Source organism: Peromyscus californicus, unplaced genomic scaffold (assembly GCF_007827085.1).
Source record: "Peromyscus californicus insignis strain IS unplaced genomic scaffold, ASM782708v3 Scaffold_3__1_contigs__length_106647218, whole genome shotgun sequence".
Taxonomy (NCBI): domain Eukaryota; kingdom Metazoa; phylum Chordata; class Mammalia; order Rodentia; family Cricetidae; genus Peromyscus; species Peromyscus californicus.
The window spans coordinates 94,471,185-94,498,717 of record NW_026294551.1 but is presented as its reverse complement, the minus strand read 5'-3'; the positions used below and the strand labels follow the sequence as shown (position 1 = coordinate 94,498,717).

The 27,533-nt window shown below is 51.0% G+C and overlaps 1 protein-coding gene across 1 annotated transcript; it reads right to left on the bottom strand.

Annotated features, from left to right (window-relative positions):
* Window positions 1-1,603: 1,603 nt before the first annotated feature.
* On the bottom strand, window positions 1,604-27,479 carry Kctd5 (potassium channel tetramerization domain containing 5). Its single transcript, XM_052759146.1, has 6 exons — window positions 27,189-27,479; window positions 14,234-14,342; window positions 13,222-13,313; window positions 11,463-11,558; window positions 9,507-9,632; window positions 1,604-3,343 (listed from the first exon to the last, which is right to left on the bottom strand). The coding sequence occupies exons 1-6, from the start codon at window positions 27,438-27,440 to the stop codon at window positions 3,314-3,316; spliced, it is 705 nt and encodes a 234-aa protein (XP_052615106.1). The 5' UTR covers window positions 27,441-27,479; the 3' UTR covers window positions 1,604-3,313.
* Window positions 27,480-27,533: the final 54 nt, after the last annotated feature.

Below are 27,533 nucleotides of genomic sequence, written 5' to 3'. Positions count from 1 at the left end.
ATGCAGAAGAAGATGGGTGGAGGGACATACTGGGGGCACAGCCTCTTTCCCCAAACGCACACTTCTCTAACACCATCACACAAATCTGAGGGCCACCAAGAACCTGTGCATCCTCATAACACTTCCAGGGGGCAACCTGTACCTCATGTTCTTCCCTTGATCCCCGAGACTCCTTTTCTACTGATCCAGCCCCTAACCTTCAACTTCCCACTCTAGTGACACAGTGGGGGAGTGAAAGGGACAAGGCACACACAAACCATGCTCTGCTCACACCCAGTTACACGTGTATTCACGTGCATATCCATCCACATGCTCACACAGGCAAACCCGTCTTGCCTCAGGTAGACCAGGCACTGTTATGTACTAAATGGGTAACCATCGGGTGTGATGATGCTGATGCATGGCCTTTACTCTCAGCACTTGGGAGGCAGAGGCAGGGAGATCTCTATGAATTTGAGGCCAGCCTAGTTACCCTGAGTTCCAAGACAGACAGTGAGATCTATCTCAGAGAAGAAAATAAAATAAAACCCAGAATGGATCACTTAGCACTAGCTGTATACCAAACCAACATGAGGAACCCCTAGGGCTCCACTCCCCACTGGCCATTCAGTGACTTCTGTGGATGGGCTGTTTGCCGAGTGCCTTCTCTAGACCATACTGAGTGTCTGGTCTAAGAAGGGTTAGTTACTCTTCTACTCTATAGAAGAAAACTGGAGCCCAGACAAGGGGACAGGAGAAATTGTGGGGATGCTGAGGAAACCCCAAGGGCAAGCTCTGGGACATCATGGTTGCTAAGCATTGGCCTGAGGCTCACAGGCGTGGAAACCGACCCCAGCATCTTTGTGATTTGCCTTAGGAAGCATGGCTCTGTCCAAAGGTGCTGGGTGAGGCTGTTCCCACCCACGGATTCTGAAAGCCGCCACCCGGGCCTTGGCCCTTGTTCCTTTGTCTGGGCCTATGGGCACCAGCCAACCAGAGGTGTGGCCCTGCCCCAAGCAGCACCTTGGCAGGAGCCCAGGAAACAAGCTCTGCAGAACCGAGTAGCTGTGGACTCACTTCAGGATGTCCCCTCTCCTGCCCCAACTGCTCTTTTCACAGAATCAGCAGATCTGCCCGAGCTGTCCTCACAGCTGGCCGCCTGTCTGAGGCCAAGACTAAATGGCCTCCGTTTCTAGTTTTCTGCTCAGACATCCCATGTTCTAGGATGTGAGACAGGTCAGCACTAAGAGACCTCTCAGAACAGAGTCTAGACCCCCTCCCCCATCCATCCCCCTCCCCAATCCAGGGCTAGTCACAGAGTATCTCGTGGCCCAGACACCTGAGCGCTGTACAGGAGCCCCTTATCTCGACTTGGGCAACAGGACAGCCTTGTCTGTACCCTTGGGTCAGTGGGCCACCAACCTGGCTACACTGGCTACACAAAAGGACACAGGCTATACAAGGCTCAGGGAACAGTCTCTGGACAGCAGAGACAAAAACAAGCCCTCAGGGAACCAGGAAAAGGTTGCTTTCTACAAGAGCGAGGACATCATTCTGGTCTACCAAGACACACTGTGCGCAGGAGGAACAGCACTTCTCCACACTTCAAGACATTAACAGTTGCTGAACGCATTCATAAATACACAATTTTATTTACTATTTTCAGGGGAAACTTAGGCATTAAACGATAAGCTGATAAAATACGGATACCTAAAAAAGTATAAAAGTATAAATATCCCCTTAGAATTTTAGTGAATTAAGTTTTAATATCATTAAATTAAAAAACAAAAACAAAACCCCCCACAAGTCTATCTACTGTCAAAGTCATAAACCAAACAATGCTAAGTATCCAGCAACTCCCCAGAGTATTCCCCATGGCCAACAGCAGAGCCACTGCCCCCAGGGCTGCTGAGGCCCAATCAACCCAATAGAAAGGTTTTTATGAATCATTTAAGCCAAACATTTAACAACATACAACAGACCTTAGGAAAGGACGAGGTCAGTCCTAGATGCTAGAGAACTTGATTCATCAGTTCCTGGCAGAGGAGAAGGAAGAGGGCCTAGGCAAGAAGTTTCCGGAAGCATCTGAAACAGTGTTAGAGGCTGACTAGCACACGGGCAGCCACGGCGGTCAGTGCACACAGCTCCCTTGAGAAGCCAGGGGTCAAGAAGCACAGAGCTTGCTTGCTTGGGTCAAGTCTGTGGCCTGCTACATCCCTAAGCAGCTGAGAAAGATGGGTTTCCAAGGCAGCAGGCGCAGCCTCTGCAGGGACCTCAGCAGCTCCAATGTCGTGCCAGGTGAGGAGAACCCATGCAGGCTGTACGGTCTCAAACACTCCCGAAACCCAAGAGAAGAACTGCATAGTTGGACAAGGAAATGAGAGCCGGGGAGGAGACGGGTTTGCGCTGTAAACATCCTGAATGTTCAACATGACCTGGAGTGTCAGCTCCAGAAGCCAGGTGGACAGGCCTCCTGCCCCAGCCTCCATCCCAGGCACAACAAAGGCACTGGTAGGCGCCAGCTCCCCCATGAGCCCACAGGTGGGCATGTGAGGCAAAACATCTACCTCCCTCAAATGATTTAACAGATCAATCCAAATGTAGCAACACTTTTAGGCATTTCTAAAGAGTATAAACACCGGGTGGTCTATCCACACTTTAAAAAAGGGATACAAAGTCCTCTTGCCTGGAAAATACAAATTGAGAAGCCTTGATGATCCTGGGCCAAGCCTATAGGCCATTACAAGAGCCTGCCTCTGAAAGGGTGCAGTCCAGGGGAGGTGCCCAGAAGTAGTGATAATGTGGAGGCTGCCTTTGTCAGGAGCCTCAGCAGAGGTCAAGAGAAACCAACCAATCATGCCTGGAGGCACAGCAGCCTCCCTGACCCAAGGATGAGGGCCTGGTGCTCAACCAGAGATGAGCCACGCCCTAAGCCACAGTGCATTGGACAGGAGTTGTGGCAGCTGCCCCTCCCTCCTGGCAAGGCCCAGGCTGCTTGTTGCAGACTGTGTGTAGCACCAAGGACCTTGTCCTTCAGATCATCTTCAGGAATGCGTGGGCTGGTCAGCAGCATTCAGTCCCACGGAGCACTCGGAAAGAACAGAGTGAGGCCACAGAGACTGCCAACCCAGCCCCAGCTGCCTCCCTGTGGGGACGACTGGCGTGACAGCTGTGCTGTCTCTCGCCACCCACATCTGAGGCAAAAAAGGATCCACACCCAGATCTCTAGAGAAATGATCAAAAGCAGGTTTCTTCTCACAGCCATGCTTTCTGCACATGGCGGTTCACTTTGTCTTGGGGAAAAGAAAATCATTTCTTCAGCTGTCAGTACTCCTCACATCCTTGAGCCCCGTTCTTGCAAAATCTGAAAAATATGAAACACAGAGTGAGGATGTAGGCCCTGACCAAGCGCCCTGTTCAAAGAGCAGAGTTCAAAGGCACCCTCACTTCAGGCCAGGACCTCAGCTAGATAACAGGGAGGCTTGTACAGTGAGGGGCTGACATGAACCTCCAGATCCCCTCATGTCCAGCAGATCAACCCCATACCCTTTCCATTTATGAGAAGGTCTGCACCCCTTCACTGGCCCCAGCCCTCTGCCTGACCGCAGAAACCCTTCCAAGCAAGGTCATGCTGGAGGCCTCCAGATCCAGTCTGCTCGCCGCAGCATCTGCTGCCTCCTCACCCTCTGCTCCCACTTTGGCTGAAAAGCAGGGCACTGGCTGCCCAGCCTCCTTAACTAGTACACCGCAGTCAGCTGTAGACTCAGCTGGGACGGAAGTCCCTGGCGGCCTTCAAAACATGCTGGGGCTGGGCACATGCTGCTGAACCAAACCCAGAAAATGAGCCTCTAGTCGCCTCTAGGGCTAGGATAGGACATGACTCCAGGCAGAGCTTCAGAGCAGAGGAACCTCACAGGAAGCCATTTGGCATCGACTGCCACTGTGAGCAACCCCACTGGTCTGGTGCCATGGGAAGAGCTGGCTCTGGGAGGCTATGATGAAGGGCTCAAGAGAAGGCCAAGTTCTCTCAAGCTGCTCCTGCAAACCCACCAGCACCCCAAACACCATGCCTGCCCCTAGGCCAGCCCCACGAAGAGTTGTGGGAGGCCGAAATCACCACTCTAGCACCTCAAGGGGGAGCTTCACAGGTCTATGAGATAATGCTGTTCCCTAGTCTGCCAATGGCAAGCTCCACTCGGTGGACAATTTCTGAATTCTCCAGGACATCTGGAGGTGACTCTAGGTGCCACCATCTTACTAGGGAGCCAAGGTCTCAGTCCCCACCAGCCCTGAGCAGAGCAGAGCCAGCATAGGTGAGGGTGTGGTTGGCAGAAGTGGTCATGGGAGTGACTCTCCAGAACAGTATGAAATCCTGAAGGGCTGGAGCTGAGCTCGTCAGGACCTACAGCAGCAAGACCAGCATCCTACACGCTGAGGCCAGGCAGCACTGACTGTCTGGGGTAGTGCAAGACTACCTTATGCATGTTCCTGCCTTTCCCAGGGAGGCCCAGCCACGTGGTTTCATCCTGCGATGTGGTGTCGCTCCAGGTTTGCCTTGTGGACACCACTATTTTGTTTCCACAAGCCCAGAATCCCAGAGCTAGAGCCATCAAAACACGTTCCCTAAAGACTCCAAGAAGTCTGGGGCCACTGAAAGACACCTCTCCTCCCTCCAGGGCTCTTTCAAAGCCTCTGAAGCCTGGGCATTCGCCCTCCCCCCCCAGTTCCCTTGGTGACCTTCTCCAACCAACAGAAGGCAGATATGGCTCCCTTGCGCGTCTTCTGTCAGCCCCACCATGCCTTAGGTTGAGTGCCTGTCACAGTTGAGAGTCTCCTACCCCGGTGGCTGCAGAACCCCTCCAAAGGGATGTTACAAGTGAGGTGCTGAGACATAAACCATGTCCCCATTTCAGACACTGAAAAGTGAACAGGAGAACGGAACATTTATCTCAGTATGGCTGGAATGATTAGCCTTTCAGTCGGGTATGATGATACATACCTAGAGTCCCAGCTACTGAGGAGGCTGACACAGGATACTGACCTAGGAGTCTGGGAGCAACCAGCCTGGGCAACAGAGCCAGACCCTATATCTATCTGTCTCACTGTGTAGCCCAGGCTGGCCTGAAACTCACATAGAGCTACCTGCCTCTGCCTCCAAATGCTAGGATTAAGAGTGTGTGCCACGGTATCTCGCCCTCTTACCTCTTTATAAGAAAGTTTAAACACTTCCTTTGTTGTTATTATTATTATTATTAGTGTATATGTACGGACACATGCCGCACCGTGTGGAGGTCAGACAACTTTCAGGAATTAGTGCCATCCTTATACGGGTCCTGGGGAGTCACAGCTGGGCCAGCAGGCTTTCAAGGCAAGTGACTTTACCCACTGAGCCATTCCATCAGCCCCTTGTTGGGTTTGGTTTGGAGGAAGGGTTTCACTGCACAGCTTAGGCTGCTCTGGTACTCGGAACCCTCTTGCCTTGGCCTCCTGAACCCTACTATTAGGATCACAGCTGGGCTTCACCATGACCACTTCACGGTGAGTTCTCTTGAAGGGCTAGATCATAAATACGCTGAGTGTCAAGATGTCTCTGTGACATATAGCTGTAGCTGTGACATATAACACTCACCGTGACTTAAAGGTACAACTCCAGATGGCTGGAGGGGGTGGGGGGTAGCGCACGCCTTTAATCCCAGGATTCAGGAGGCAGAGGCAGGTGGATCTCTGTGAGTTCAAGATCAGCCTGGTCTCCATAGTGAGTTCCAAGCCAGCCAGAACTATACATAATAAAACTCTGTCTCCAAATAAAAAAAAATTAAAAAAAGTACAACTCCAAATGGAAAAGGCCATTCTTAGTTCCAAGGCTGAGAGCATTCCTTGCTAGATTCTCACTGCTTCCAAAATGCCAGCCCAGATGCCTGCTGGCCAGGTGCCTCCCCACATTCCCCGTGTACTGAGCTGCTCTCAGGGGACCAGTGAGGGTTCCCCGGCTGCGGGTCCACTATCAAGGAGCAATGCTCCTCTTGGGCAATGCTCACGTTCCCAGGGCTGGTCTTGCTCCCACCTACTCACTGGCAATGTCCCCTGCACAGGGGCCAACAGGTAAGCCCTGCTGAGGTGACAAGGCACTCACAGGTCTGGCCTTCAAGACGCAGATGGTAAGCACAGGCTGAGAGGCCTGGATGGAGGAGGATGTGGAGCTGAGGGCCTGTCCAACCCTCGGGGAGATGGACGCAAGGAGAGTGTAGCCTGGAGAACCTGAGATGACAAAACCCCACGGCGTTGATCTTTGTCGTATCATGTGAGGCTCTGACGCTGACTGACAGCAAGGACACCCGCAGGCCCATCCCAGGAACACTCCTGTGGCCACACCCACAGCCTCACATGGCACAAAGCCCCACACCTGCACATGGCATCCATGGAGGGACACATAAATAATTAAACTAACAGAGCAGCCCCCAGCATTCAAGCAACAGTCCCCTGTCCCTCCTACAGGGAGCTCTACTGCAGACACACAGGCACAACCATCCGAGTTTCTGTCAGCTACAGGATGTACAGAAGCACAGAGGAGGGGTGGAGGCAAAAGTCACCAGGGCTCATGGGCAAGGAGACTATGGTGTTGGGTCTACCTAAAGGGCGCAGAGCTCACCGTGACATTTACACTTAATCTGAGTCACTGCCTTGGTGCCTCGTCTCCTCGTCGTCGCTCTGGTGTGAACAGCAGCAGGAAGTAAGGAAGACAGCTGTCAGCCCAGCTTGAGCAATGCAGGCCTGCAGGAGGACTAACTAGTGTATCGCCCAGGAAGAAAACCCGGGGGAACCCTAGGTTGAGCTGAACTGTGTAGTCCTTCACCTACAGCCGACACCTGCCCTCAGAGCTCCCAGGCAGGCAAGGAGCTGAGTCCTGTCCAAGGGGCTTTTGTTGTAGCCCTAGCTCCTGGGAAGTGACTTAGAGGACCATGGACCCAGCTCCATCAAAGGCCCACTGCATGACAGAGATGGGACCTTGGTCACAGAGGCTGAGACTGACCAGCCAGTGGGCAGACGTTGACCAGCCCATCAATAACTCATGCCTGTAGGAGGGAGTCTCAGAGTCACACTGGACCCATGGATCCAGAGGGGTTCCCTCACAGGTGGTACTCTTGTCACACAGGAGGACTGTACCTGATTACAGAGGGCACTCTTGCTTTTGGCCCCAGAAGTCTCCTCTGGTAGGTATACTTTTGAGACAAAAGGAGGCCCGACGCCCAGCCACTCTCATTGCATTCTGAGCCAGGGCTAGATGGCAGTTCAGAGTGGTTAAGGAAGGCTTTGTACTCACGGCTGGCACCAGAAGCAAGGCACTCACCTAGGCCTTAACTCCTCACACAAGCTACAGTCTCGTGGCCCTAACATTCCCACGTGAAACAGGAAAAGACTGTGGCAGTACTAGGTGGCCACCAGATGCCCAGGGAGCACTGTGGACAGAGCTCAGTGTGAACTTGGTAGCTGCTGACCATAGAGGACACAACTCTCAAGGGGATCCATTGCTCTCAGAGGGGTGGCCCGGTGTATAGGGTGTTTCCAAACTCCTGTCCTCTCGATCTGGCTCCCATGGTTCCCACAGCTTTGGCGACCATGGAACCCGCTGCTGTCAAGTGCATTCAGAAACTGCTTTACTTCAGAGCCAGGTGGTTTTGTTTTTTTTGTTGTTGTTGTTGTCTGTTGCTTGTTTTGGTTTTGGTTTTGCAAGACAGGGTTTCTCTGTGTAGCCTTGGTTGTCTTGGAACTCACTCTGTAGACCAGGCAGGCCTCGAACTCAGAACTCTGCCTGCCCCTGCCTCTGCCTCTGCCTCCTGAGTGCTAGACTAAAGGCATTCACCACCACCACCCGGGCCAGAGACAGACACCAGGGTATTTTTGAAGACAGAAACAGACAAATGTTCAATAGCAAAGGGACTTGGGCCCATGCCTAAAGTCTCCTCACAATATAGAGTGAGTCCTGTTGGCAGCTGTAAGGCCATGAAGGAGATGAGCTCTGCTGGAGAAAGATGAACTCTTGTGAGCTTCATTATGAAAACCAAAAGTTGGGGGGGGGGCGGGGGGAACTTCTAAAAATAAATGTATGGAAGAGTCCTGTCGTTGCGATTGGGCTACAGGCTCTTGAAGGTAGGGATGCCTGCTAGATCTAAGACCCAAGTGGAGGTTTGCCCCCAGGCCGGGTGTTGGGACTCTGGTTTCCTCCAATCTGCCACGCTGAGCCCTTACACAACTCAGGTCACCCTGTGCTTGGGGCAGCAGTGGTAGAGGGTCTGCCCCTGCCTCACCTCTCATGATCACACAGAGGCTAAGGATGGGAACCCGGGGGTTCTTGAAGGTGTACTAATGGCAAAGACACTGTCACATCACAATGCAGGAACATGGGAGCACTGCTGAGATCCAGCTAGCATGGCTTCCTAGAGATCCTCTGAGGAACTCTGCCCCTCAGTTCCTCAGTCCTCACCCTAAAGACCAGGAAAGGCTAAATGGGAAGCTCTAGGGTGATCGAAGCCAACTAGGGCCACTGACTAAGGGTCAGGTTGCTATCAAGTCCCTCGTTAAAGCCCACCACATCTGGCCTCTTCTTACCCAAACTCTTAAGCACCCCCCTGCCCTACCTCCCAGCCCAGAATTGCTCTGGGCCTTACCATGGTCACCACGACCTTGAACTCAGCCTAAGCAAGGTCCAGGCTCCTCCTGAGCTTGCAAGGCTCTGCAAGCCACCACAAAATGTTCTTAAGGCCCAGGAATCCTCCAGTCCAGGCCCACAATGTACACTGCAGGGGCACGTGAATTTGTCTGCCTGAGCTCCAGGCATAAGGCAGTCGGGGAAAGGTCACTTGAGGGCAATCTAAAAGTAAATGAGCCAGTGGTGGCGCACGCCTTTGATCCCAGCACTTGGGAGGCAGAGGCAGGCGGATCTCTGTGAGTTCGAGGCCAGCCTGGACTACAAAGTGAGTTCCAGGAAAGGTGCAAAGCTACACAGAGAAACCCTGTCTCAAAAAAACAAAACAACAAAAAATAAATTAAAAAAATAAATGAATAAAAGTAAATGAGGCAGGCTGCACTCTCAGCCTTGGCTAGTACTGCTTCCCACGGGAGACGGAAGAACCCAGTGCCCTGTAGGTTAGGACTGAAGGACACACGAAACCAAATGTGAAAGAGCACCTGTGTGCAGCTGAGGCAGCTGTGGTGCTAAAAACCTGAGCTCTGGGGAGCTGCTCTCTACCTGTGTCCCAAGTCTTCCCCTGAGTGAGCAGCCAGTTCTGAGGCCCAGCTGATCAGGACTAAGGTCTAGACACTTCTAGGAACACCGGCTGTGGAAAAACGTGCTGCAAAGGTGCCTGCGTTCTGACACATTGGGCTGCTTCATGGGAAGATCTCTAGCCACCGAGAAACCCAACAACTAAGAGTCTAGAGAAAACAGCAAAAATCAGTGAGGCAAAAAGAAGAAAGAAGCCAGCCCCAGTGTCTGCCCTAGGGACCAGAAGCATCCTGCTGGCACTCACCTTGGCTTTCTCGCTCGGCTCACTGGTTGTGCCATACGGGGTGTTGTGCAGTTCCTTGGAAACCACACAGAGGAACTCAGCCTGGTCTTCACTTCCATAGTTGTAGGAGGAGCCAATGCTGACCAGCTGAAAGGGAGACACAGACTGTGACAGTGTGCAGCGGCTCAGGTGTATCTGCCCCTCAGGAGGAAGACCAGGGCACCAATGTGGAAGCTCAGGGACAGGAGAGCTAGCTTTAGCCAGGAGGTTTTTCCACAGAACTAGCAGGAAGCAAACTCCCAGTGCACTGTGGAACCAGCACCTGCACCCCCACGTAATTGCACAACATGCTGGAACAGGCTCTCTCTGCAGACTCTGAGCTTCTCTTGGTGCTGCAGGCTGGACCCTAGGGGATGATGACTGGCTACCTTGTGGAGGGAGGAGGTAGTAGTACAAAGGTTGAGGCGAGTGAGTGAGAGCCAAGATCAGAGTTCATGTACAGGCACCATTTGAGGACCTACCGCTGGCTGGCCTTGTCTTTGATGGCAGCCAGAAACCCGCCTGGGGTGAAGTGGGCCTTTATAGACTAACTCTAGTGCCCACTTAGGGCAGAGAACTGCAGGGCTGGACTAGGGAGTTCAGGGAAGCAGAACAGAGGTCAACAGCACTAAAAGCCTGGAGTGCTAAGTGAGAGCCTAGCTTGACTCTGACAGACACTGAAGGCGACGTCGCGTACTTCTGCATACTCTCGCCTGTTCTAACAAGCCTCATAAGCCTCCAGGTCACCAAGTATGCCACCTGGGCCAAGACCATGCTCATTACTCCAGCCATGAGTCTGAGACAAAGCTGAACACAGACAGCAAGGCTGTTGTTCTTTTAAACACAAAAACAACTCAAGGGGGGTCACTGTAGCCAGAGCAAGGATGTCAATGGCACAGTGAGTAAGCCGGAGCAGCTCAAGAGGCCACTGGCCACTGGGATCCCTGCTCATGTGTCCACACATCAGAAACAGGTCAGGAGAGAAATCTACTACAGGGCAAGCTACTACTCCCCTCGGCAATGGGGGACAGTGGTTGAAAGGAGTGGACCCCATCAGGTAAGACCGATGGCAGAGGTGCTGGCCTGGATCAGGTAGTTATGGGAGGTCCCACTGAGGGGAACACATAAACCCATGTCTCCCAGAGACTCTGTAGCCTCACACAAGGCAGCTCTATTCTGACCTAATCACTGACCCCTGGGTGAGCCTAGGTTGGACTGACCACCTCAAAGGGCCTGGGCCTCACCCTGGTTCTCTGAAAGCTTGTCATTCTAGTACTAGTCCTGTCTTGGGGAAGCAGAGTGCACCTTACTAGCCAGCATGACTCAGGCTCTCTGGGTTTCACCAGGAAGAATGGAGGTCCCCAGGGTGACTGCACAAAGGTCAGAGTTGAGGGGAAGAGGAGTGCCTGTGCTATGTGTCTAGGATCACCCTGGACGGCTGAGGACAAAGTCTTCAAGTTGGTTATGGGAGGAGATTCTCCTCCAGCCAGAAGTCACAAGACAACAGAGCAAAAGGCACTTGGCTCCAAATTAGGCGACCCAGTTCACAGGTCCAGAAACGGTGACAGTCACTTTCCAGTGTGCGGCCTTTCTTGGGCCACATGCCAGGGATATGAGGAGCAGGCTCTGCCATGGTGACATCTGCTCCTGCCCAACCCTCTGAGGTGAGTCTAACAGGGTCTGGGGACAAAGCACACACATGCAGTCCATATGACCCTCCAGACCCCTAGGAGGGCAGAGCCCAGCCAGCACTGATGTGTGCGGGGGCAGGAAGCACTCAGGAGCTGAGCTCGCACATGGAGGAAGTGCTGGACACGGCACACAACAGCCTCAAGGGAAGAGCTGCCATTAGAAAGATGCCACAAAGAGAGTCTGGGAGGAGAAGGACTGGGGAATGGCCCTGTGACCTACGGGGTTCCCACGGGCCACATCCATCACCTGCTCGAACTTCCAGCCATCTGACATGGTGGAGACCATCTGCGTGAGCTCCTCCTCCTGACACTGCAGTACACGGTACACGTGCTTCACCGGCATCTACAAGGACAGACACCCCAGAGGTCAGGCCCCACCACACACCCAATCAACTCCAGCCTCATCCCGCCACGGGTCAGTCAGTATCCAAAGCAACCTTGAACAAGTCCACACATCCAACCTACAGCCTCAACAGCTGCTGCTGCAGCTTTCCTGTCGACCTTCAAAAATATTTCTACTTCTAAATTCCAAAATGAAATGAGTCATGTTCCTGAAATCCTCAGGGCACCTGTGGCTAGATATGAATACACAGAAAACCTTTTTTGTTTTGGTTTTTTGAGTCAGGGTTTCTCTGTGTAGCCCTGGCTATCCTAGAACTCACTCTATAGACCAGGCTGGCCTCGAACTCAGAGATTAGTCTGCCCCTGAGCCCCGAGTGCTGGGATTAAAGACGTGTACCACCACGCCTGGCCAGAAAACCTTTATATGTTCCATGCGGGGCTACACAATCTTTTGCTCACTATTCCTGTCCAACAGAGCATCCCTGGGCAGTTCCAGGCAGACTGTGGTCTTAGGTGTGGGGTGGGAACAACCAGGAGACAAGTGTGCCCTTCTAGAGCCCCCAGTAAATACAGGACATGAGGGTCCCAAGTTGCTGCTGCTCGGGTTGTGTTTCATGCTAGCGGCACATGGGTAACAGTCACACACTGGTGACTGTCACCCACGTGCCTCACCAGCAAGGCATCCAATGGCAGTGGCTGCTAGGCTTCCGTGAGGCCAGGCCTGCCAGGAGGGTCCCTTCTCCCCTCACAATGCAGACAGAGACTGGAGTAGTACAGATCCCATGGTCTTGAGTGGGACTGGGATAAAGGGGAAAGAGGAGGCAAACCGAGGAGGACGGGGAGCCCTCAGGACCTTTCTAATGCCATGAGGATGAGAAGTTTTCTCCTCAGAGCCCTCCTGCCCCTGAACGGGCCCAGTGGAGGGCAGAAGGCTTGGTCAGGTCGTCAGTGAGCCAGAGGGAAGAGTGAGGTTGTGCAGTGCGAAAGTGCCCAAGAGAAGTCCGTCAGGAAGGCTGATCACAGGGCGAGGCAGTGAGAGGTGCTAAGTAGCCAAGTCAGGGTGTTGGCAGCATTCACTTCATGAGGTGGGTGAGGGCGTAACCACTCTCAATGCAGAGCTAGCTTGCTGATTAGACTAATGCTGAAGCCCACTGAGGCCTTCCTTGGAGAAGGTAGGGCCACTGCCTACCTCACAGAGCACTCAGAACACACGCGCGCGCGCGCGCGCACACACACACACACACACACACACACACACACACTCACACACACTTGCTGGGCAGCAGAGGGCCTAGGAAGCCCACCTCCTCCCAGGAACTGCACAGATCCCCAGTCTCTGTGCCACCTCCCAGCTCAGCCATGCTCTTCTCTGCCATGCTAGCCACAGGCCTTCAAACTTGCAGACTAGGTCTTGATACCCACCTATCAGAGGGCCTCTGCTCTCCAGCATCCCAGTGCCCTCACAAGGCCTCCCTCTCCTCCATGCCTTCACCACACACCCTCCAGACAACTGCCTGTCTCCACTGACTGCAGTGGGCCCTTCACGGCACATGAGGAAGAAGAGAGCAAGACCCGGGACACCAGGATGAGGATAGTCCCGTTCTGGTCCAAGACCACACAGGGAAACTAAACCTGCTTATCCGCCTCAGGCCCAGGAGTCTCACCTGTGATGTCTTGCTGTCTCGCTCTCTAATCTTGTCCTTTACAAGCTTTATTAGTGAGGTGATATTGTAAAACTCTGCTTCCTCCAACACGCCTGAAATAGAGGTAACAACTGTGATTTCTATTAGGTCAGACTGACGCAAGTAAGCCCTTCAGCCCTGCACCCACCCGGTCCCCAGCCTCAAGTCCTCGTGTCCAGCTTGTCCTAACATCCTCACAGTCCTCTCAGTTCTCAGCACTCAGCAGAGGCAGAGGACTGAATGAAGGTCAGTTGACTGGACATACTTATGGCCCTGTCACTACAGGTGACACATGGCAGCTGAACACCTGCTCTGAGCCCACAGACACTGGGCAATAGCTGGCAGGCTTTCTCTGCAGCCTGGAAGCTGTCTGGTGGTGCTACTGGCTCTTCCTGTTGGGAACCTGAAGATGCCAAACAATGTGGAAGCCATGGAATCCTGCATGTCACATACAGCACATTTTACCCTGCTCCAATGAAACTAGAACTGACTGGAGTCACTCCTGGCTCCAAGGCTTTCCCCACAGCCTGCCATCTAATGTCCCCCACTCAAGACTCAAACTTCCCAGAAACTAAAAACTAGAATGCCAGGGCCCTGCTTTCAGGCTTCCTCACCTGTACAGACCTCTCTCATCTCTTTAGCTCTCCCACTCCTAACGGACAGCTCAGGATAACACACGACATGGCAACATGAGAAATCTGGCAAGGGCCGAGTTCAGGGAATGAAGCAGGAAAGTCTGCAGGGCACTGAGCATGGCTCTCACAACTCGACAGAACCAGATCCAGGTAACAATCCACACAGTAACACAGTAACCAGAGATTTAATGACACCCCAAAGAAAAAAGATATGCGCTTCAGGAAGCAGCTCCACAATCCAACTCAGACCAGCTGATGCGACAGCAGCAGTTCTCAACCTGCAACTTCACGGACCCAACCAGCACCTCTACCAGGTGCCGGTGCAGAGCTCACGTGTCCGTTGAAAACGGACAGCTTACCTTCCTCTGCGAGGTCTTTGTTAATAACCAGCTTTCCATGTCTCAAGTAGTTCAGTACAGGTCCAAAGTAGGTGGGATCTCTGTCGATTAAATAGGCACCCGTTTCATCCTAAAAGAACAAAATGCTGTCAGTTCTTGTGTAGAAAGCAGCAGTTCTGCAGTCAGAGTAAGGCCAGACCTAATTCAACACCAGTACTACCACCAGTGCAGGATCCACAACTGCTCATGCACCTGCCTTAGGGAACTTCAGAGCATTCTCTGATCCTGTCGGCCTCCATTTTGATCTCAAACAGGTCTTCCTGTGTCTACTGATCTGAGCCAACCAGATGTTGCTCCAGCTTCAAACGACTCTGAGAAACAGCTAAGAAGGTCTGATGCCCACAAGTCAATCCCCATCCCCATCATAGGACAGGACAACTGTGTAGACCAGGATGGCTTTTGACCATGTAACCTCGGCTGGCCTTGAACTCATAATTCTCCTGCCTCAGCCTCCCAAGTAAAGTGCTAGGATTACGGGTGTGCACCACACCTTGCTCCATGGCTCAACTTCTGAGACTCTGGAGACTCAGGCCTTGGCAGCCCACTCTCCTTGTTCCAGGGCATCCTGAAGCAGAAACCTAAGACCTGGGAGTCAAGTAGCAGTACACTGGAGGAAGCGCCCTCCACTGCTGAGCCTGAAGCCTCCTGTCAGGAGCCTCCTACAGCAACAAGTGAAGCCTGAGGCAGTGGTAAGGTGCCCACAGGGTACCCTCATTTCCTGCTGAACCACAGCCCTTGGGCTTTTCCAGTGCCTATGATCACTAAGGAAACCCTTGCTCTGTGGTCAGCGGTTTGTGGAATCTGATCCATCTATAGGACAACCTATACATCTTCCTACTGACTCGGACAGGCAGCAGCTCCACTTCAGGACTGCTCTCCTCACATGCTCACCACAGCTATCTCCATGGAGGACATCCTCCTCCAGTATGGGGCACATTCAGCTCCACATGGTATCTCCCACCATACAGACCTGCTGGAAACAGATGTCCACATGAGAGCCACAGGTCTGGCTGGGGTCAGAGGAGGTGTAGCGTTGGGGGGGCTACCAAAGAGGGCAATGCACAAAAGCTACAAGACACACCCCCACGCAGGGTGTGGGTCAGGGAGTTTCTGTCACACCCTACTCCAGACCTGTCACAGACTGGCTGCATGTAATTTGGAGGTTGCCAAGTCCAACAGGGATGCAGACCTTCTGGTATGGACTCACACAAGCTGATAAAGGTGAGCCTTCTTCCACTGATGCAGCCTGATACCTGCTTCTACAGCTATCCAGGGACAGCAGTCCAAGAGATGTAGTGGCTTCCAAGGTCTCTTAAGGGGAGGCTACCACCCCAGCTTTCCAATCAGAAAGGCCATGCCCAGTACCAGGGAAAGAAGCTGAGTCCATAAATCAATAGTGCACACTGGCTTCCCTGATCAGACACAGGTCCCATGAAGTTCCTGTAGGTGCAGACCATTGAAAAATGCTGTACTTGCTACCCAGTGAGAGCAGATGACTAGTCAAGGTGCAGAGGACAGCATAGGGCCTAGGGCAGTGTGTGGGGTTCCCTGAACCCCTTGGATGTATCTGCCCATGAGTAGCGGAGCTCACAGAGGCCTCAGTCACAAAGCAATGAGCCTTCAGAGGCTGTCTTCATAGACATCCAATTCTGTATTTGGGGCAATAAAAATTGGTGCTTTCAAGGGTTCCTTCCAACATCCACAGGCTCGTATCAAAGTGAGAAACCCGAGCTGTGGCTGACATCAAATCAGTAAGGTCTGGGAGGCAGGGACGATGGAAGCCAGTTGCTCATCCTTAGTGCATTTCTCTTCCCATGGTCCCTGTTCCACCCAACATGAATGTCTAACTCCCTAGCCCTCTCGACTTCATCGAAGGACAGCACACAGGTCAAACTACCCCCAAGGCTCTCCATTCTGTCACGTGGCCTTTAGTCCTTAAGGCCACCTGGGCCCGGCCTCCCGGTACCTCAGTCTTCTGGACCTCAGTCATCCAAGCAAAGCCAAGAAATCAAGGAAAGCAATGGCAGTTATCGCCACATTACAGAGTCACAAGCAGGCTGAAGTCTGGACAAAGAAATGGCACCACCACAGAGTTCTCCCCTCTGCTCATGTGGAAGTGCCCCCTGGAGTGTGACATTTCCACAGCACCATGCTCAGGAATATTCATGGCTCAATGCCCCCTTGACAGACCACTGATCGGTAAAGGAAAAAAAAAAAAATCAGAGGGTGATGGGTTCATCCCTACCCAGGATACTCTTGGGGGCCTCTCTTGTCATGATGGCCATGGCTTCAGAGCCTAGTCTCCCCTGGCAACAAGAAGCCTAAAATCCTCCAGAGTAGAAGGGGGAGGGAGTAAGCGGGGGAGAAAGGAAAGGGAGAACTGGGAGGAAGCTGTTTATTGAGTACCCTCACTCAGCAGTCTCCTGGAGACTTCCAGAATGACAAGTGGCACAAGACTACACGAAAGTGACCTAGGCCTCCCAAGACCTGAAGGATGAGGCACAGGCCATTTTGGCAGATCAAAGGAGCCATTAGCATTGGATGAGCTGGCATTGGCACTTGGCCTGAAAACCTGAAGGGTGCTGAGCCTCAGCCCAGCCATGCTTACTTGCAGAGTCTGGACAGCAGCTCATGTGCTGGGTGTAGCTGGCTCTCACTGAAAATGCCCTGTGCGAGGCAGCTTTTGAAAGACCTCCCTCTAGATCTGCACTCTAGCCCAAAGCCCCTCTGGCCTGGAAAAGAACACACCTGGTCAGGTGGCAGAGGTGCATTTTAATCCCAGCACTTGGGGGCAGAGACAGAGGCAGGTGGATCTCTATAAGTTTGAGGCCAGCCTGGTCTACAAAGCAAGTTCCAGGACAGCCAGGACTGTTACACAGAGAAACCCTGTCTCGAAAACCAAAACCAAAACAAAAGAACACACATGAACAGAGGCCTCTTCCAGGCAAATGGTCAGTTGGAATGACAATACTTCCTCAGAGTACCTGAAGTGAGAGCCTGGCCACAATGTGAATGTCTAACAGCAAAGGGCTGGACTCTGTCCAATGTCTCTTAGAGCTGAGGACTCACCACCACAAACTAAAGACTTAGCTACAAGCTCTAGAAGAGGCAACATGGGGACAGTAGCCCAAGTAACCTTAAAAGAATTTTTTTGGAGACAGGGTTTCTCTGTGTAGCCCTGGTTGTCCTGGAACTCACTCTGTAGACCAGGCTGGCCTCGAACTTGGAGATCCTCCTGTCTCTGCCTCCTGAGTGCTGGGATTAAAGGTGTGTGCCACCAGCGCCCAGCCCAAGGAACCATCTTATAGCTTCAGGGTCTTCTAGGCAGTATTCTGTGCTTGGAGTCCAATGTCCTGTTTGCCTAAAACACAGTCACAAAGGAAGGGCAAGATATGTACTTTATGGGGAACCTCTATCCGCATCCAGTTAAGAAGCACTTGAGATCTGGAGACTTCCAGAAAAACAAGACCAAAGTAGTTCAAAAATTTTGCTGAGCCAGGCTGGAGGGTAGGATGAATAACAGAACCTGAACACATATGTAGCCTTACATGACATATGTAGCCTTATGTGTGAAGGCCCCAGCACCAGTACTCCTGGCCACCCAGGGAAGGGAGCATGTGCTGAGAACAGCAGGACAGAACACCTTGGAAATGAAAACAGGGAGGTATCAGGCAAGGAGTCTCCTACATAAACCTAGGGACAGGAATGGCACAGGCTGGAAAGCAAAGCTGTGGCAGCAGGCAGGGCAGTGATCCTCACTGGGCTATGTCCAGAGGTGGTGGGGTGAACCTCCCTGTCTTAGCTGGGTTTCTATTGCTGTAACACAGCATCATAACCAAAGGTGACCTGGGGAGAAAAGGGTTTATTTCAGCTTACAGTTCCACACCACCAGTCCATCATGAAGGAAATCAGAGAAGAAACTCAAGCTGGACAGGAACCTGGAAACAAGAACTGATGGAGAAGCTATGGAGGAGTGCTGCTTACTTGCTTGCTCTCCGTGGCTTGCTCACCTCCTTCTTATAGCACCCTGGACCACCAGCCCAGGAGTGGCACCATGCAGTGAGCTGGGCTGTCCCACATCATTCATCAATTAAGAAAATGAACCACAGGCTGGCTCACAGGCCAATCTGGTGGGAGTATTCTCTCAACTGAGGTTCCCTCTTCCCAAATGATTCTAGATTGCGGCAAGCTGACACAAAATTAATCAGCACAACCAACCAGTTATCAATTTGACACACAAACACATCACTGTTAAGCCATAACCTTTCCTTTCTTGTTGTCCCCAAGATGTCATTAATATCAGTATCAAAATACAAAACATATTCCAAACTTTGAAGGTCCCAGTCTTTAAAAATTCCAACTTTAAAAGTCCAGTCTCTAGCACTTAGGAGACAGAGGTAGGCATATCTCTTGTGAGTCTGAGGTCAGCCTGGTCTACAAAGCAAAGTTCCAGGACAGCTAGGGTTGTTATACAGAGAAACGCTGTTTCAGGGGAGGGGAAAAAAAAGTCCAGTTTCTAAAATATTCATAATCTCTCTAAAACTCCAAAGTCTAGGCTCACACTCAGACACTCAGGAATCAAGGGAAAGTGGAGGATCACTTCCTCTGTGCATGCTGTCACAGCTCTCTGGCCAGTTTCCTCCGGTGGCTACTTCCTTAAAGCAGGGCTTCTTTAAAGCAGGTCAGTTGCCTGGGCAGCCATGAAGGCCAGAGTCTGGAGAAAGAGGTGGTGAAGTATGAGCACCACTCATATCAAATCCTTTAGGAGCTGTCTGTGGGAGATCTCAACTCCACAGTAAGGGCCAAAGGCCAAGGCCAAGACTCTATCCCACATATTTCCACCATGATGTGCATGGCAGTGCCTCTTAGGGTCCACTGTGGGAGCACTCTAGGCTGTGCTCATGTTTGCAAGGGTGTGTTGGAAGACCAACAAGAATGAGCCTCCAGCACCGCATCTTCTAGTGTTGGGAATGCAGCTCGGGGCCTCCATCCTAACACGGAAATAGAGAAAACCAGAACACACAAATCCAAATACAAGCCAGGCGTGGTGGCTCACGCCTTTAATCCCAGCACTAGTGAGGCAGAGGTACATGGATCTCTGTGAGTTTGGTTTACCAAGTGAGTTCCAGGATACCTAGGGCTGTTACACAGAAACCCGGGTTTCAAAAACAAAAATAAAAGAAACAACAACAACAAAAACCCAAAATCCAAATACAAGCCTCAATTCACTCATAAAATCAGTAAGATGACTTTTTACTATTTTTTTTGAGACACTATCTTATTATATAGGCTTAGCTGGCCTTGAGATTCACCTGTCTCTGCCTCCTGAGTGCGGGGATTAAAAGCATGCACCTCCATTATCAGGCCCCCAAGAGGCCTATCAAGATGTTGACTACAGCAATTGGGGCCAAATGACGCTGGGCCCACAGTGTCACCTGTGCCAAGAGCACTCAAGATGTGGAAGGAGGCTACTTCTGAACCCCAGCAGATTCAAAGAGCAGCCAGGGAGCAGCCAAGACCCAGCAGTGGAGCCTCTTTTCTCTTCTTCTGTTTAGTCCAGTCAGGATTTAGGAAAAGCCTGTGCTGGGTTGTGTGGTGGGAAGGCTGTGTTTTCCATAAAAGCATGAGAATGAAGAGTGCTTCCTCGACAACCACGTGTCTCTGCCAGCCCTTCCATCCTTCCCCACTTCTCAGGGAATCTGGGTCTGACCTACTTGTGGCAGCACTGGCTGGAAACATGTCCCTTTCTCTCCACAGGCATAAAACGGATCACTGGACTTAGCTCTGAACATTACATGAAAGCCAACTCCCCCCACGCATACACGCCACCAGTCCACATATGTGGGACAGGTTGCTGATGCCCAAGTTGGCACCGAGTGGGCATAATGTGGAGGCTGAGCCCCAAGCCTGAAGCAGGAAGGAACCTTGAGCCTGAGTTATTGGTCAGAGCTAGGCAGGGCAGCTTTCAGGCCTCTGAGGCGGCTGCCCTGGCCCTGCCAAGTCAAACATGCTCTCAGGAGGCCTAACTGCACAAATCTGTTTTCAAAGGAGTGGGGGACAACCTCCAGAAACAAACTTGTTTCAAGCCTGTGTCTCTGGTGGGGAAAGACCTAGTAAGGCTGGTCATTAGCCAATAGTAACACTGTCCCGTGCTGTTGCTGTCCGCTAGGGTGTGACCCTAACTCAGCCTCAGGATTCTGGAAACAGCATGCAGAAAAGGGTTAAAATCTGGATGCCTCAGGCAAGACCCTAAGGTGAAGATGCAGCTGCAGAGTGTCACTCTCAAGGTTCAGATGCACCTGCTCCTATCCCCATGGGAGGGGAAAGAAAAGGCACAGCCACCAGGAAAGAATCAGAATGAAGTGCAGTGCTGTGAACTGAAGACTACTCCATCAACTGTCCCCACTAAAAGACAAATGCATTGAATTCTGTGTGCACCAACATGCACTACCAATCGAAACACAAATGCTGACATTCTACTCGGAAATTACCCAATTCAAGTGACAGAGCCACACACGAATTGTCTTGCTTTGTTTTATACATATTTGTCACATCTTTGATCCAGAAGAGGTCTTAGATATCATCAGTTGCAGTGAGGATACTGAGGCCCAGAGACCCAGGAGGCTTGTAAGAGACACAGATCTGTGGAGTGCGGCCAGACTCTAGACTCCTGCTTCCCAGGCCCGCCGCTGTCCACCCGCCGCTGTCCACCCGCCGCTGTCCACCAGCCGCTCCACACACCTCGGCCTCTTCCTGCCAGCGGAGCCGAGCACTCATTTCACTTTTCTTGTGGTGCCCATGCTGCCAGTTCACCTGACCACCCAAGACACCCTGGAACAGGGGAAACACAGCACCCACACCTCTAGGTGAGACTGTGGGGTAAGGGGTGTGTTAGGGCTCTTGATCACTGTGACCCTTCGTATGGCCTTGACACCCCCCACCCCAGAGAGCTCTCAGAGACATGACTTGAGGAAAGTATCCCTGCCACAGATGGCGCTTTCCTTACTCCTGCCTCTAGTTGGAAACTAGAATTGAGGGCACCAGTGAAGCTTGCAAGATGTGAGATTTGTGGACCAGACCCCACAATTGAGGCTCCCGAGTCTTCTCATGGAACCAGAATATTTGGAATTCACCCAGGGCAGGTTCCTTGAGCTGAGGTCCACTGTAGTGTCCTACTGATTTAGTAGACAGGAGCCTTTCTAGGGAGACTTCCCAATGGCACCAGAGCCCACCACCCGTGTAAATGAAAATGCCATGAACATCTGCATCACCACAGAAGGAGTTACCCATCCCCCAGGTTTTCTCAGGTGGTTTCCCTGCTAGGTACATTAGATACAGAAGACCCCCACACAATCTCCAGTACATACTGCCTCCTTTCTGACAGAGCGTATATCTAACAGGCTACTGCCATCAGCAGCTAGGCAGGAGAGAAGAGAAACAGGAAACAAATGTAAGCATTGAGAAGGATCTGGACCAGTGTGTCTAAAGGAAAGCCTTTCCTGGCTCCATAGTCTTCAAGGCCCGAACACCAGTCTCTCCACTCTGGCTAATAAGTTGGCAGTCCAGGGCATTCTGGCCAGGTCAGCCAAATCAAAGGTTCACACTTCACCTGTGAAATCTCCTCTATAATCTCCAAGGCTACTAAAATCCCATCAGCTTACAGGTAGCCTCTACCCTCCCCACATGTGGCCATAGGGGAAACAGCATCAAACTCTTCTTTACCTTCTTGCTTAGCTCAAAGAGCAGGCCCTCAGCTTCTCCTCTTCTTCCCTCTCATTAAATATTATCCAGCACCCCCATGGCACTTACCTTTCCTCATGTGCTTGGGAAAATCTACCTCAGGCCACAGACAGTGAGGAGCTGGCCACCCAGGCCTGATGTGCAAAGCTAGAACATCAGTGTAGAGCCCAATGCCAAGGAAGTAAGGACGCACCAGAACAAGGGCAGTGTGAATGCTGGGCACACCCTACCCGAAGACGTTTTGTGGGTTATCTCAAAGCCATCTCCATGGGTACGGGGTGCTGCACTAAAGCTCCATAGCTGCATTTCCTAAGCTTGAAGGCATCAAGCATCTTCTAAGAAAATGCAGTGTCCAACCAGGCAGCTCTGCTCCTTCCCACAGCGAGCGAGCTAGCTCCAAAAGTGAGCTGCCCCTAATCAAGGCCTAGTGAGAGTCAGCTTACACCTGAATAGACGCTCCCATTGGCTAGTAGCCCAGAGTATGCAGAGGAGGGAATCACTGAATAAGCAAAGTGCAGAAAGAGCTCTGAAAAGGGGCCGCCATGACGCCTCCATTGCTGTCTGGGAAGCAGTGGACACCTCCCACCCCTAAGCCTCTGTTCCTGGGACCAGGAGGCGCACTCTCTGAGAAGGGCTGGTTGATAAGTACCTTGGCCTTATGGTTTTCTTCTCCTGAACTTTCAGAGCCAAAGCACCCATCCCCCATCCACAGGGGAATGAGCAGTTCCAAGCTCCAAGCACACATGATGTGGGAAAACTGACAGGGGGCCAGAGTTTTCTGACCCCTGTGCAAAACCAAAGCCAGGCAGCACTGTCATGCTGGACAAGACAACTAAACTACACTAGCAGTGGACAGAAAGAATGTCTTTGCACCTGCCAGCCACCTCCCTGCTGCCTCAGGATACCCTGAGACAAGCTCTCCTCAGAAAGATCTAACTCCTCACGTGATGACAAGTCCACTGACCTGCTCAGGACCAAGGGGCTTCTGAATGAGGCACACCGAGAGAGGTGGGCAGACATAATGAGGACAAGCAGCCACTGCAAAGGGGGCAAGGGCACAACACCAGGATGCACAACCGGGGCCAAGAATATACTAAGAGCCACACCCATTATGCACTATACAAGTAAACACCCATGCCTTAGACGCCTACTCACAGCCTGTGGCCGATGCAACTCTGCCCAGTGCACAGGACGCTCATGGCTAGTTTCTCTGATTTAGTTACACAGAACAACATCTGCCATTTATACCCTAAGTAATCCCCACTTCTCTTGCCAAGCAACAAATTCAAAGATGGTTCTCCCACCTACATCCCATCCTTTGGCCCTGGCTTAAAATTCCTTTCATATCTTTCTAACCTTAAAACTCACTAGCATCAACTGCAGTCAAAGTGGATACAGAGAACTGTAGGGGTCTGGCTGTAGTAAACATTCTTTCCAAAGACCCACCTGGTGTAACTCTATCTACAACCTCAAAGCTGGGACAGTGGCCCCATTCCAAGGCAGAAGTTCATGTGCAAGTAGCAGTTTTCTCTAGATCTGGCTCAGTCGGAGACAGAACACCCTAGTTCAGGATAGCTTCCAACCATACAGTATTTGCTATTTCCCTTTTCCTCCTGAAGCATCATCTCACTAAATCAGGGGCCAGCTGAGTGACAAACAGCAACTCTGTTTTCAACATACCATGGATGCAGAAACATAATCAAAATGGATCAAATATCAAGCCTTTGCAAAGCACTTCCCATGGGCAGCTTAGAGTGCCCCCAAAGACAACAGTGGAGAGAAAATGACACACAGTGGCAGATGCTCAAGTGCACAGCACAGCCGCAGTCCCACTGGAGGATGTCCCAAGAGGAAGTGAGAATTCACTCAGGCTGTCTAGAAAAAGAACCTTCATGGCAGCAGTGGGCTAAAAGTTGGCCCCTAAAATAGGTCAAAGACCTATGGATACAAGGCATGGTGGGTAATTAAGTCCCACCCTGAGCTTTGAGGACATGAGGAGACAAGTACAGCACAGAGGATTGGATATGAGGCTGAGAGGGCCGTCAAGCAAGCCTTGAATGTGTTTGCATTCTCTACTATCCCTAGCAATCTTGCTGTCAAGAACTTTGGAAAGTATCTTCCAGAAACTTACTTCCCTGTAGTAACTCACAGCCCTGGCACCCTGACAGTAGTCTGCCTTTGGTGCGCTCCCATAATCAATAAACCCAGAAGGTTCCTAAAAGGTTTCTTGGGAACTTCTCTTAAATTTCCTAACACAAGTCTCATCTTGGCATCACATTCTGCAAAGCTAAGCTCAATAAACAGCAGTCAAATACCAGAAAAGGAATCTTCCACCAGGTCCCTGGTAAAGTTCAACTCTAAGAGTGTTTGCCAGGTGTCCTTCCCTTGATCTTAACTATGAGGTCAGAGCTTTGAGATCTTTCCACATGAATCAACATCCTGTTTATCTTCCATCATGTAATTAATGGCCTCCATCTGTTAACACCCCTTCCTTCTACCCTTCTCCTTAGTAGGATTTAATTAAGGTGGAATCTCTTGGGACACTCTTTCATCAGAACCTGGTGTGTGTGGTGGTACCGAGAACACAGAACATTTATAGATTTTTCTTATTTGAATACTCTAGTAACATGACTAATGTGAATTAGAATTACTCTTTCTAGCAACCTATGACTAAAACAAACACTATCAACCATGGTACCAAGATTGCATCCACCATATTTTTCTGGAGATAGGGTCCTTGTAGCCTAGGCTAGCCTCAAACTCATTATGTACCTGAGGATGACCTCAAACTCCCAATTCTTTTACTTCTATCTCCCAAAATGCTGGGATTACAGTTGCTTTCTATCATACCTGGTGCTGTTATATTATTTTTATGTTCTGAATTGTGGTTTTATAATTTAGAAATCAAATGTAATTTAAAACAAATTTGCATATACATATGTATGTGCACCATGTGCACGCCTAGTATCCAAAGGGGTCAGAAGAGGGTTTCAGACTCCCTAGAACTGGATGGTTGTGAGCCAGCATGAGGGCTTCTGGGAACCCAATTTGGGTTCTCCATAAGAGCAATCAGTGTTCTTAACCACTGGACCAAGTAACTCTCTAGCTCTGAAATAATAAATTTTTAAAAAACTAAAACATAATCTGATAGAGAATCTCCCACTGCAGTAAAGGAAATACAAACACACATTCACACGCAATGTAAATGTATGTGTGTGTGTGTGTGTGTGTGTGTGTGTGTGTGTGTGTGTGTGCGGGCACACAAGTACCATAATGTGCACTTGGAGGTCGGAGTACAACTTTTTAAAACAATTTTTAATGACTTGTTTTTATTTTTTATTTTATGTGCATTGGTGTTTTGCTTGCATATGTCTGTTGAGCGTGTCAGATCTCTTGAAACTGGAGATACCAGACAGTTGTGAGCTGCCATGTGGGTGATGGGAACTGAGCCTGAGTCTTCCGGAAGGGCAGTCAATGCTTCTAACCACTGAGCCATCTCTCCAGCCCTTTTTTTTTTTTTTTTTTTTTTTTTTTTTTGGTTAATTTGAGACAGGGTTTCTCTGTGTAGCCCTGGCTGTCCTGGAACTCACTCTGTAGACCAAATTGGACTCAAACTCATAGAGATGTGCCTGCCTCTGTCTCACCAGTTCTGGGATTAAAGGTGTGCGCCACCACTGCCCAGTTCAAAGTACAACTTTCAAGAGTCAGTTTTTTCCTTCCACCATGTGGGTCCCAGAGACTCAAATCAAATTGGGCCACCTCACTGGCCCAATAAAGGGTAGTTTATAAAGTAATCTTAAGAGGCAGTGAATATGCTAAAGTGAAACAGTTCTAAATCCATTGTTCCAGTGCTAAAATTAGGCAGACACTAGAAGCCAATGGATAAGGTCAATTTAAAAACTGATTTAATAGACAAGGCAGGGATGCTTGAGTAGAAAGACAAGAATGGTTATAAACACTCACTGTTTGAAAAACCAACAATAAAACATACACCCTCACTATAAAAAGAAAACCCAGCTAACAAAAGCCTATTTCTATCCTGGAAACTTTTGTCATTTTCTGGAAGGTCAGTTCTGTAAGAGTAAAGAGATTTGGTTAACTCAGAAATGGGGACAGCTGGGAGAAGGGTTGTGAGGGACTAAAACGCTATTATCTCAAACCCTAACTTCTTGGTTATTTTGCAGTAACTCAAGAATTCTTATTTTCCGGTCACACTGAGAAAGTGTTCCGTCAGGCCTTGTGAAGTGAACGGGCTCCCAATCGTTCTAGAAATCCTTCTGAGCAGCAGCTTTCAGGCTGGCGAGGCACAAAGTCGAGTGCCATTGTGTAGGCTCAACCCAAAAACTCACAAAGTTAGTATAAGGCTCGGAAACCGCCAATGGGGAAAAGGGAGGAAACTACTTTTCTTTCTAAGTTTCAATACTGCACTATGCCACACAATCTTGTAATCCAAATATGTTTTGTTACCACAGGTGTAACAGTATTAGTATTTCATTAAATGTAAGATATACTACAAACTAACCTGGAAATTCCTACCCGTTTGCAAAGGCAGCGGGGAAACCAAGTTTGGAAAGCAGATCGAAAAGAATTCTATACCTGGTCTCTCTTAGACATCCCTAAGATTTTTCCACATGTGGCCCCAAACATGAATTCAATACAAATAATTCATATATTAGAAGTAAAATGACACCTTTGGACATTTTTGCCCAGGAGGTACCTTCTAAGAGCTTCAAAGCCCGTTCATATTATGGATGAGAAGGATGGAGCACAAACTCTGCAAGTCACTGGGAAAAGGGCAGCCACTGTGGCAACCCCCATGGCCTGCGTTAATTTAAACGTCTGGAATGTGAAAAGACCAGATGAATGCAAAGGGTTCTCAGGTTCCAAAGTCAGCAAATAACTGGGGCGGTGGTGTTCACACACCCTGGGCAAAAGAATCTAGGGAGAAGAAATAAACTAGAGCCACAGCAATGAGAAGCATGAAAGACAAGGCGAGGGAGAGAGGCACTATTAAACAGAGGGCTGAGGTAGATGGGCACAAGAGTGCCATCCTCGCTCCGGCCCAGGACGCTGGGCTCAGAGTGCCCGCTCCGCTGAGTGCCCTCGGTGTGGAGAGGTGTGTGGCGCGGATGGAGACCAGGGCAACAGGCCACCCGCCGACCCACGAGGCCCTCACCTTGTCTGAGTCTAGGTCGGGGTCCGCCTGGCACAAGCGGTACAGGAAAGACTTCGGGTCCCGGCACAGCGTCTGCCGGGTGGTGAGGAAGTAGGTGCCGCCGACGTTCAGCCGGACCCACTTGGACACACCACTGGGGCGGTGTGCCAGGGCGCCGAGCCCAGCGCTGCAGCGACGGCACAGGCCGCCCCCCAGCCCCGCCCCGAGGCCGCTCGGAGCCGGTGGCAGCAGCTCGCAATGATTCTCCGCCATGATCCCAACAAGCGCCGCCACAGTGCCCCTTGGCCGGAAGCGTCCGTTCTTTAATACAGTCCTCCCAGTGTCCCGCCCCTAGGTCCACCCCAG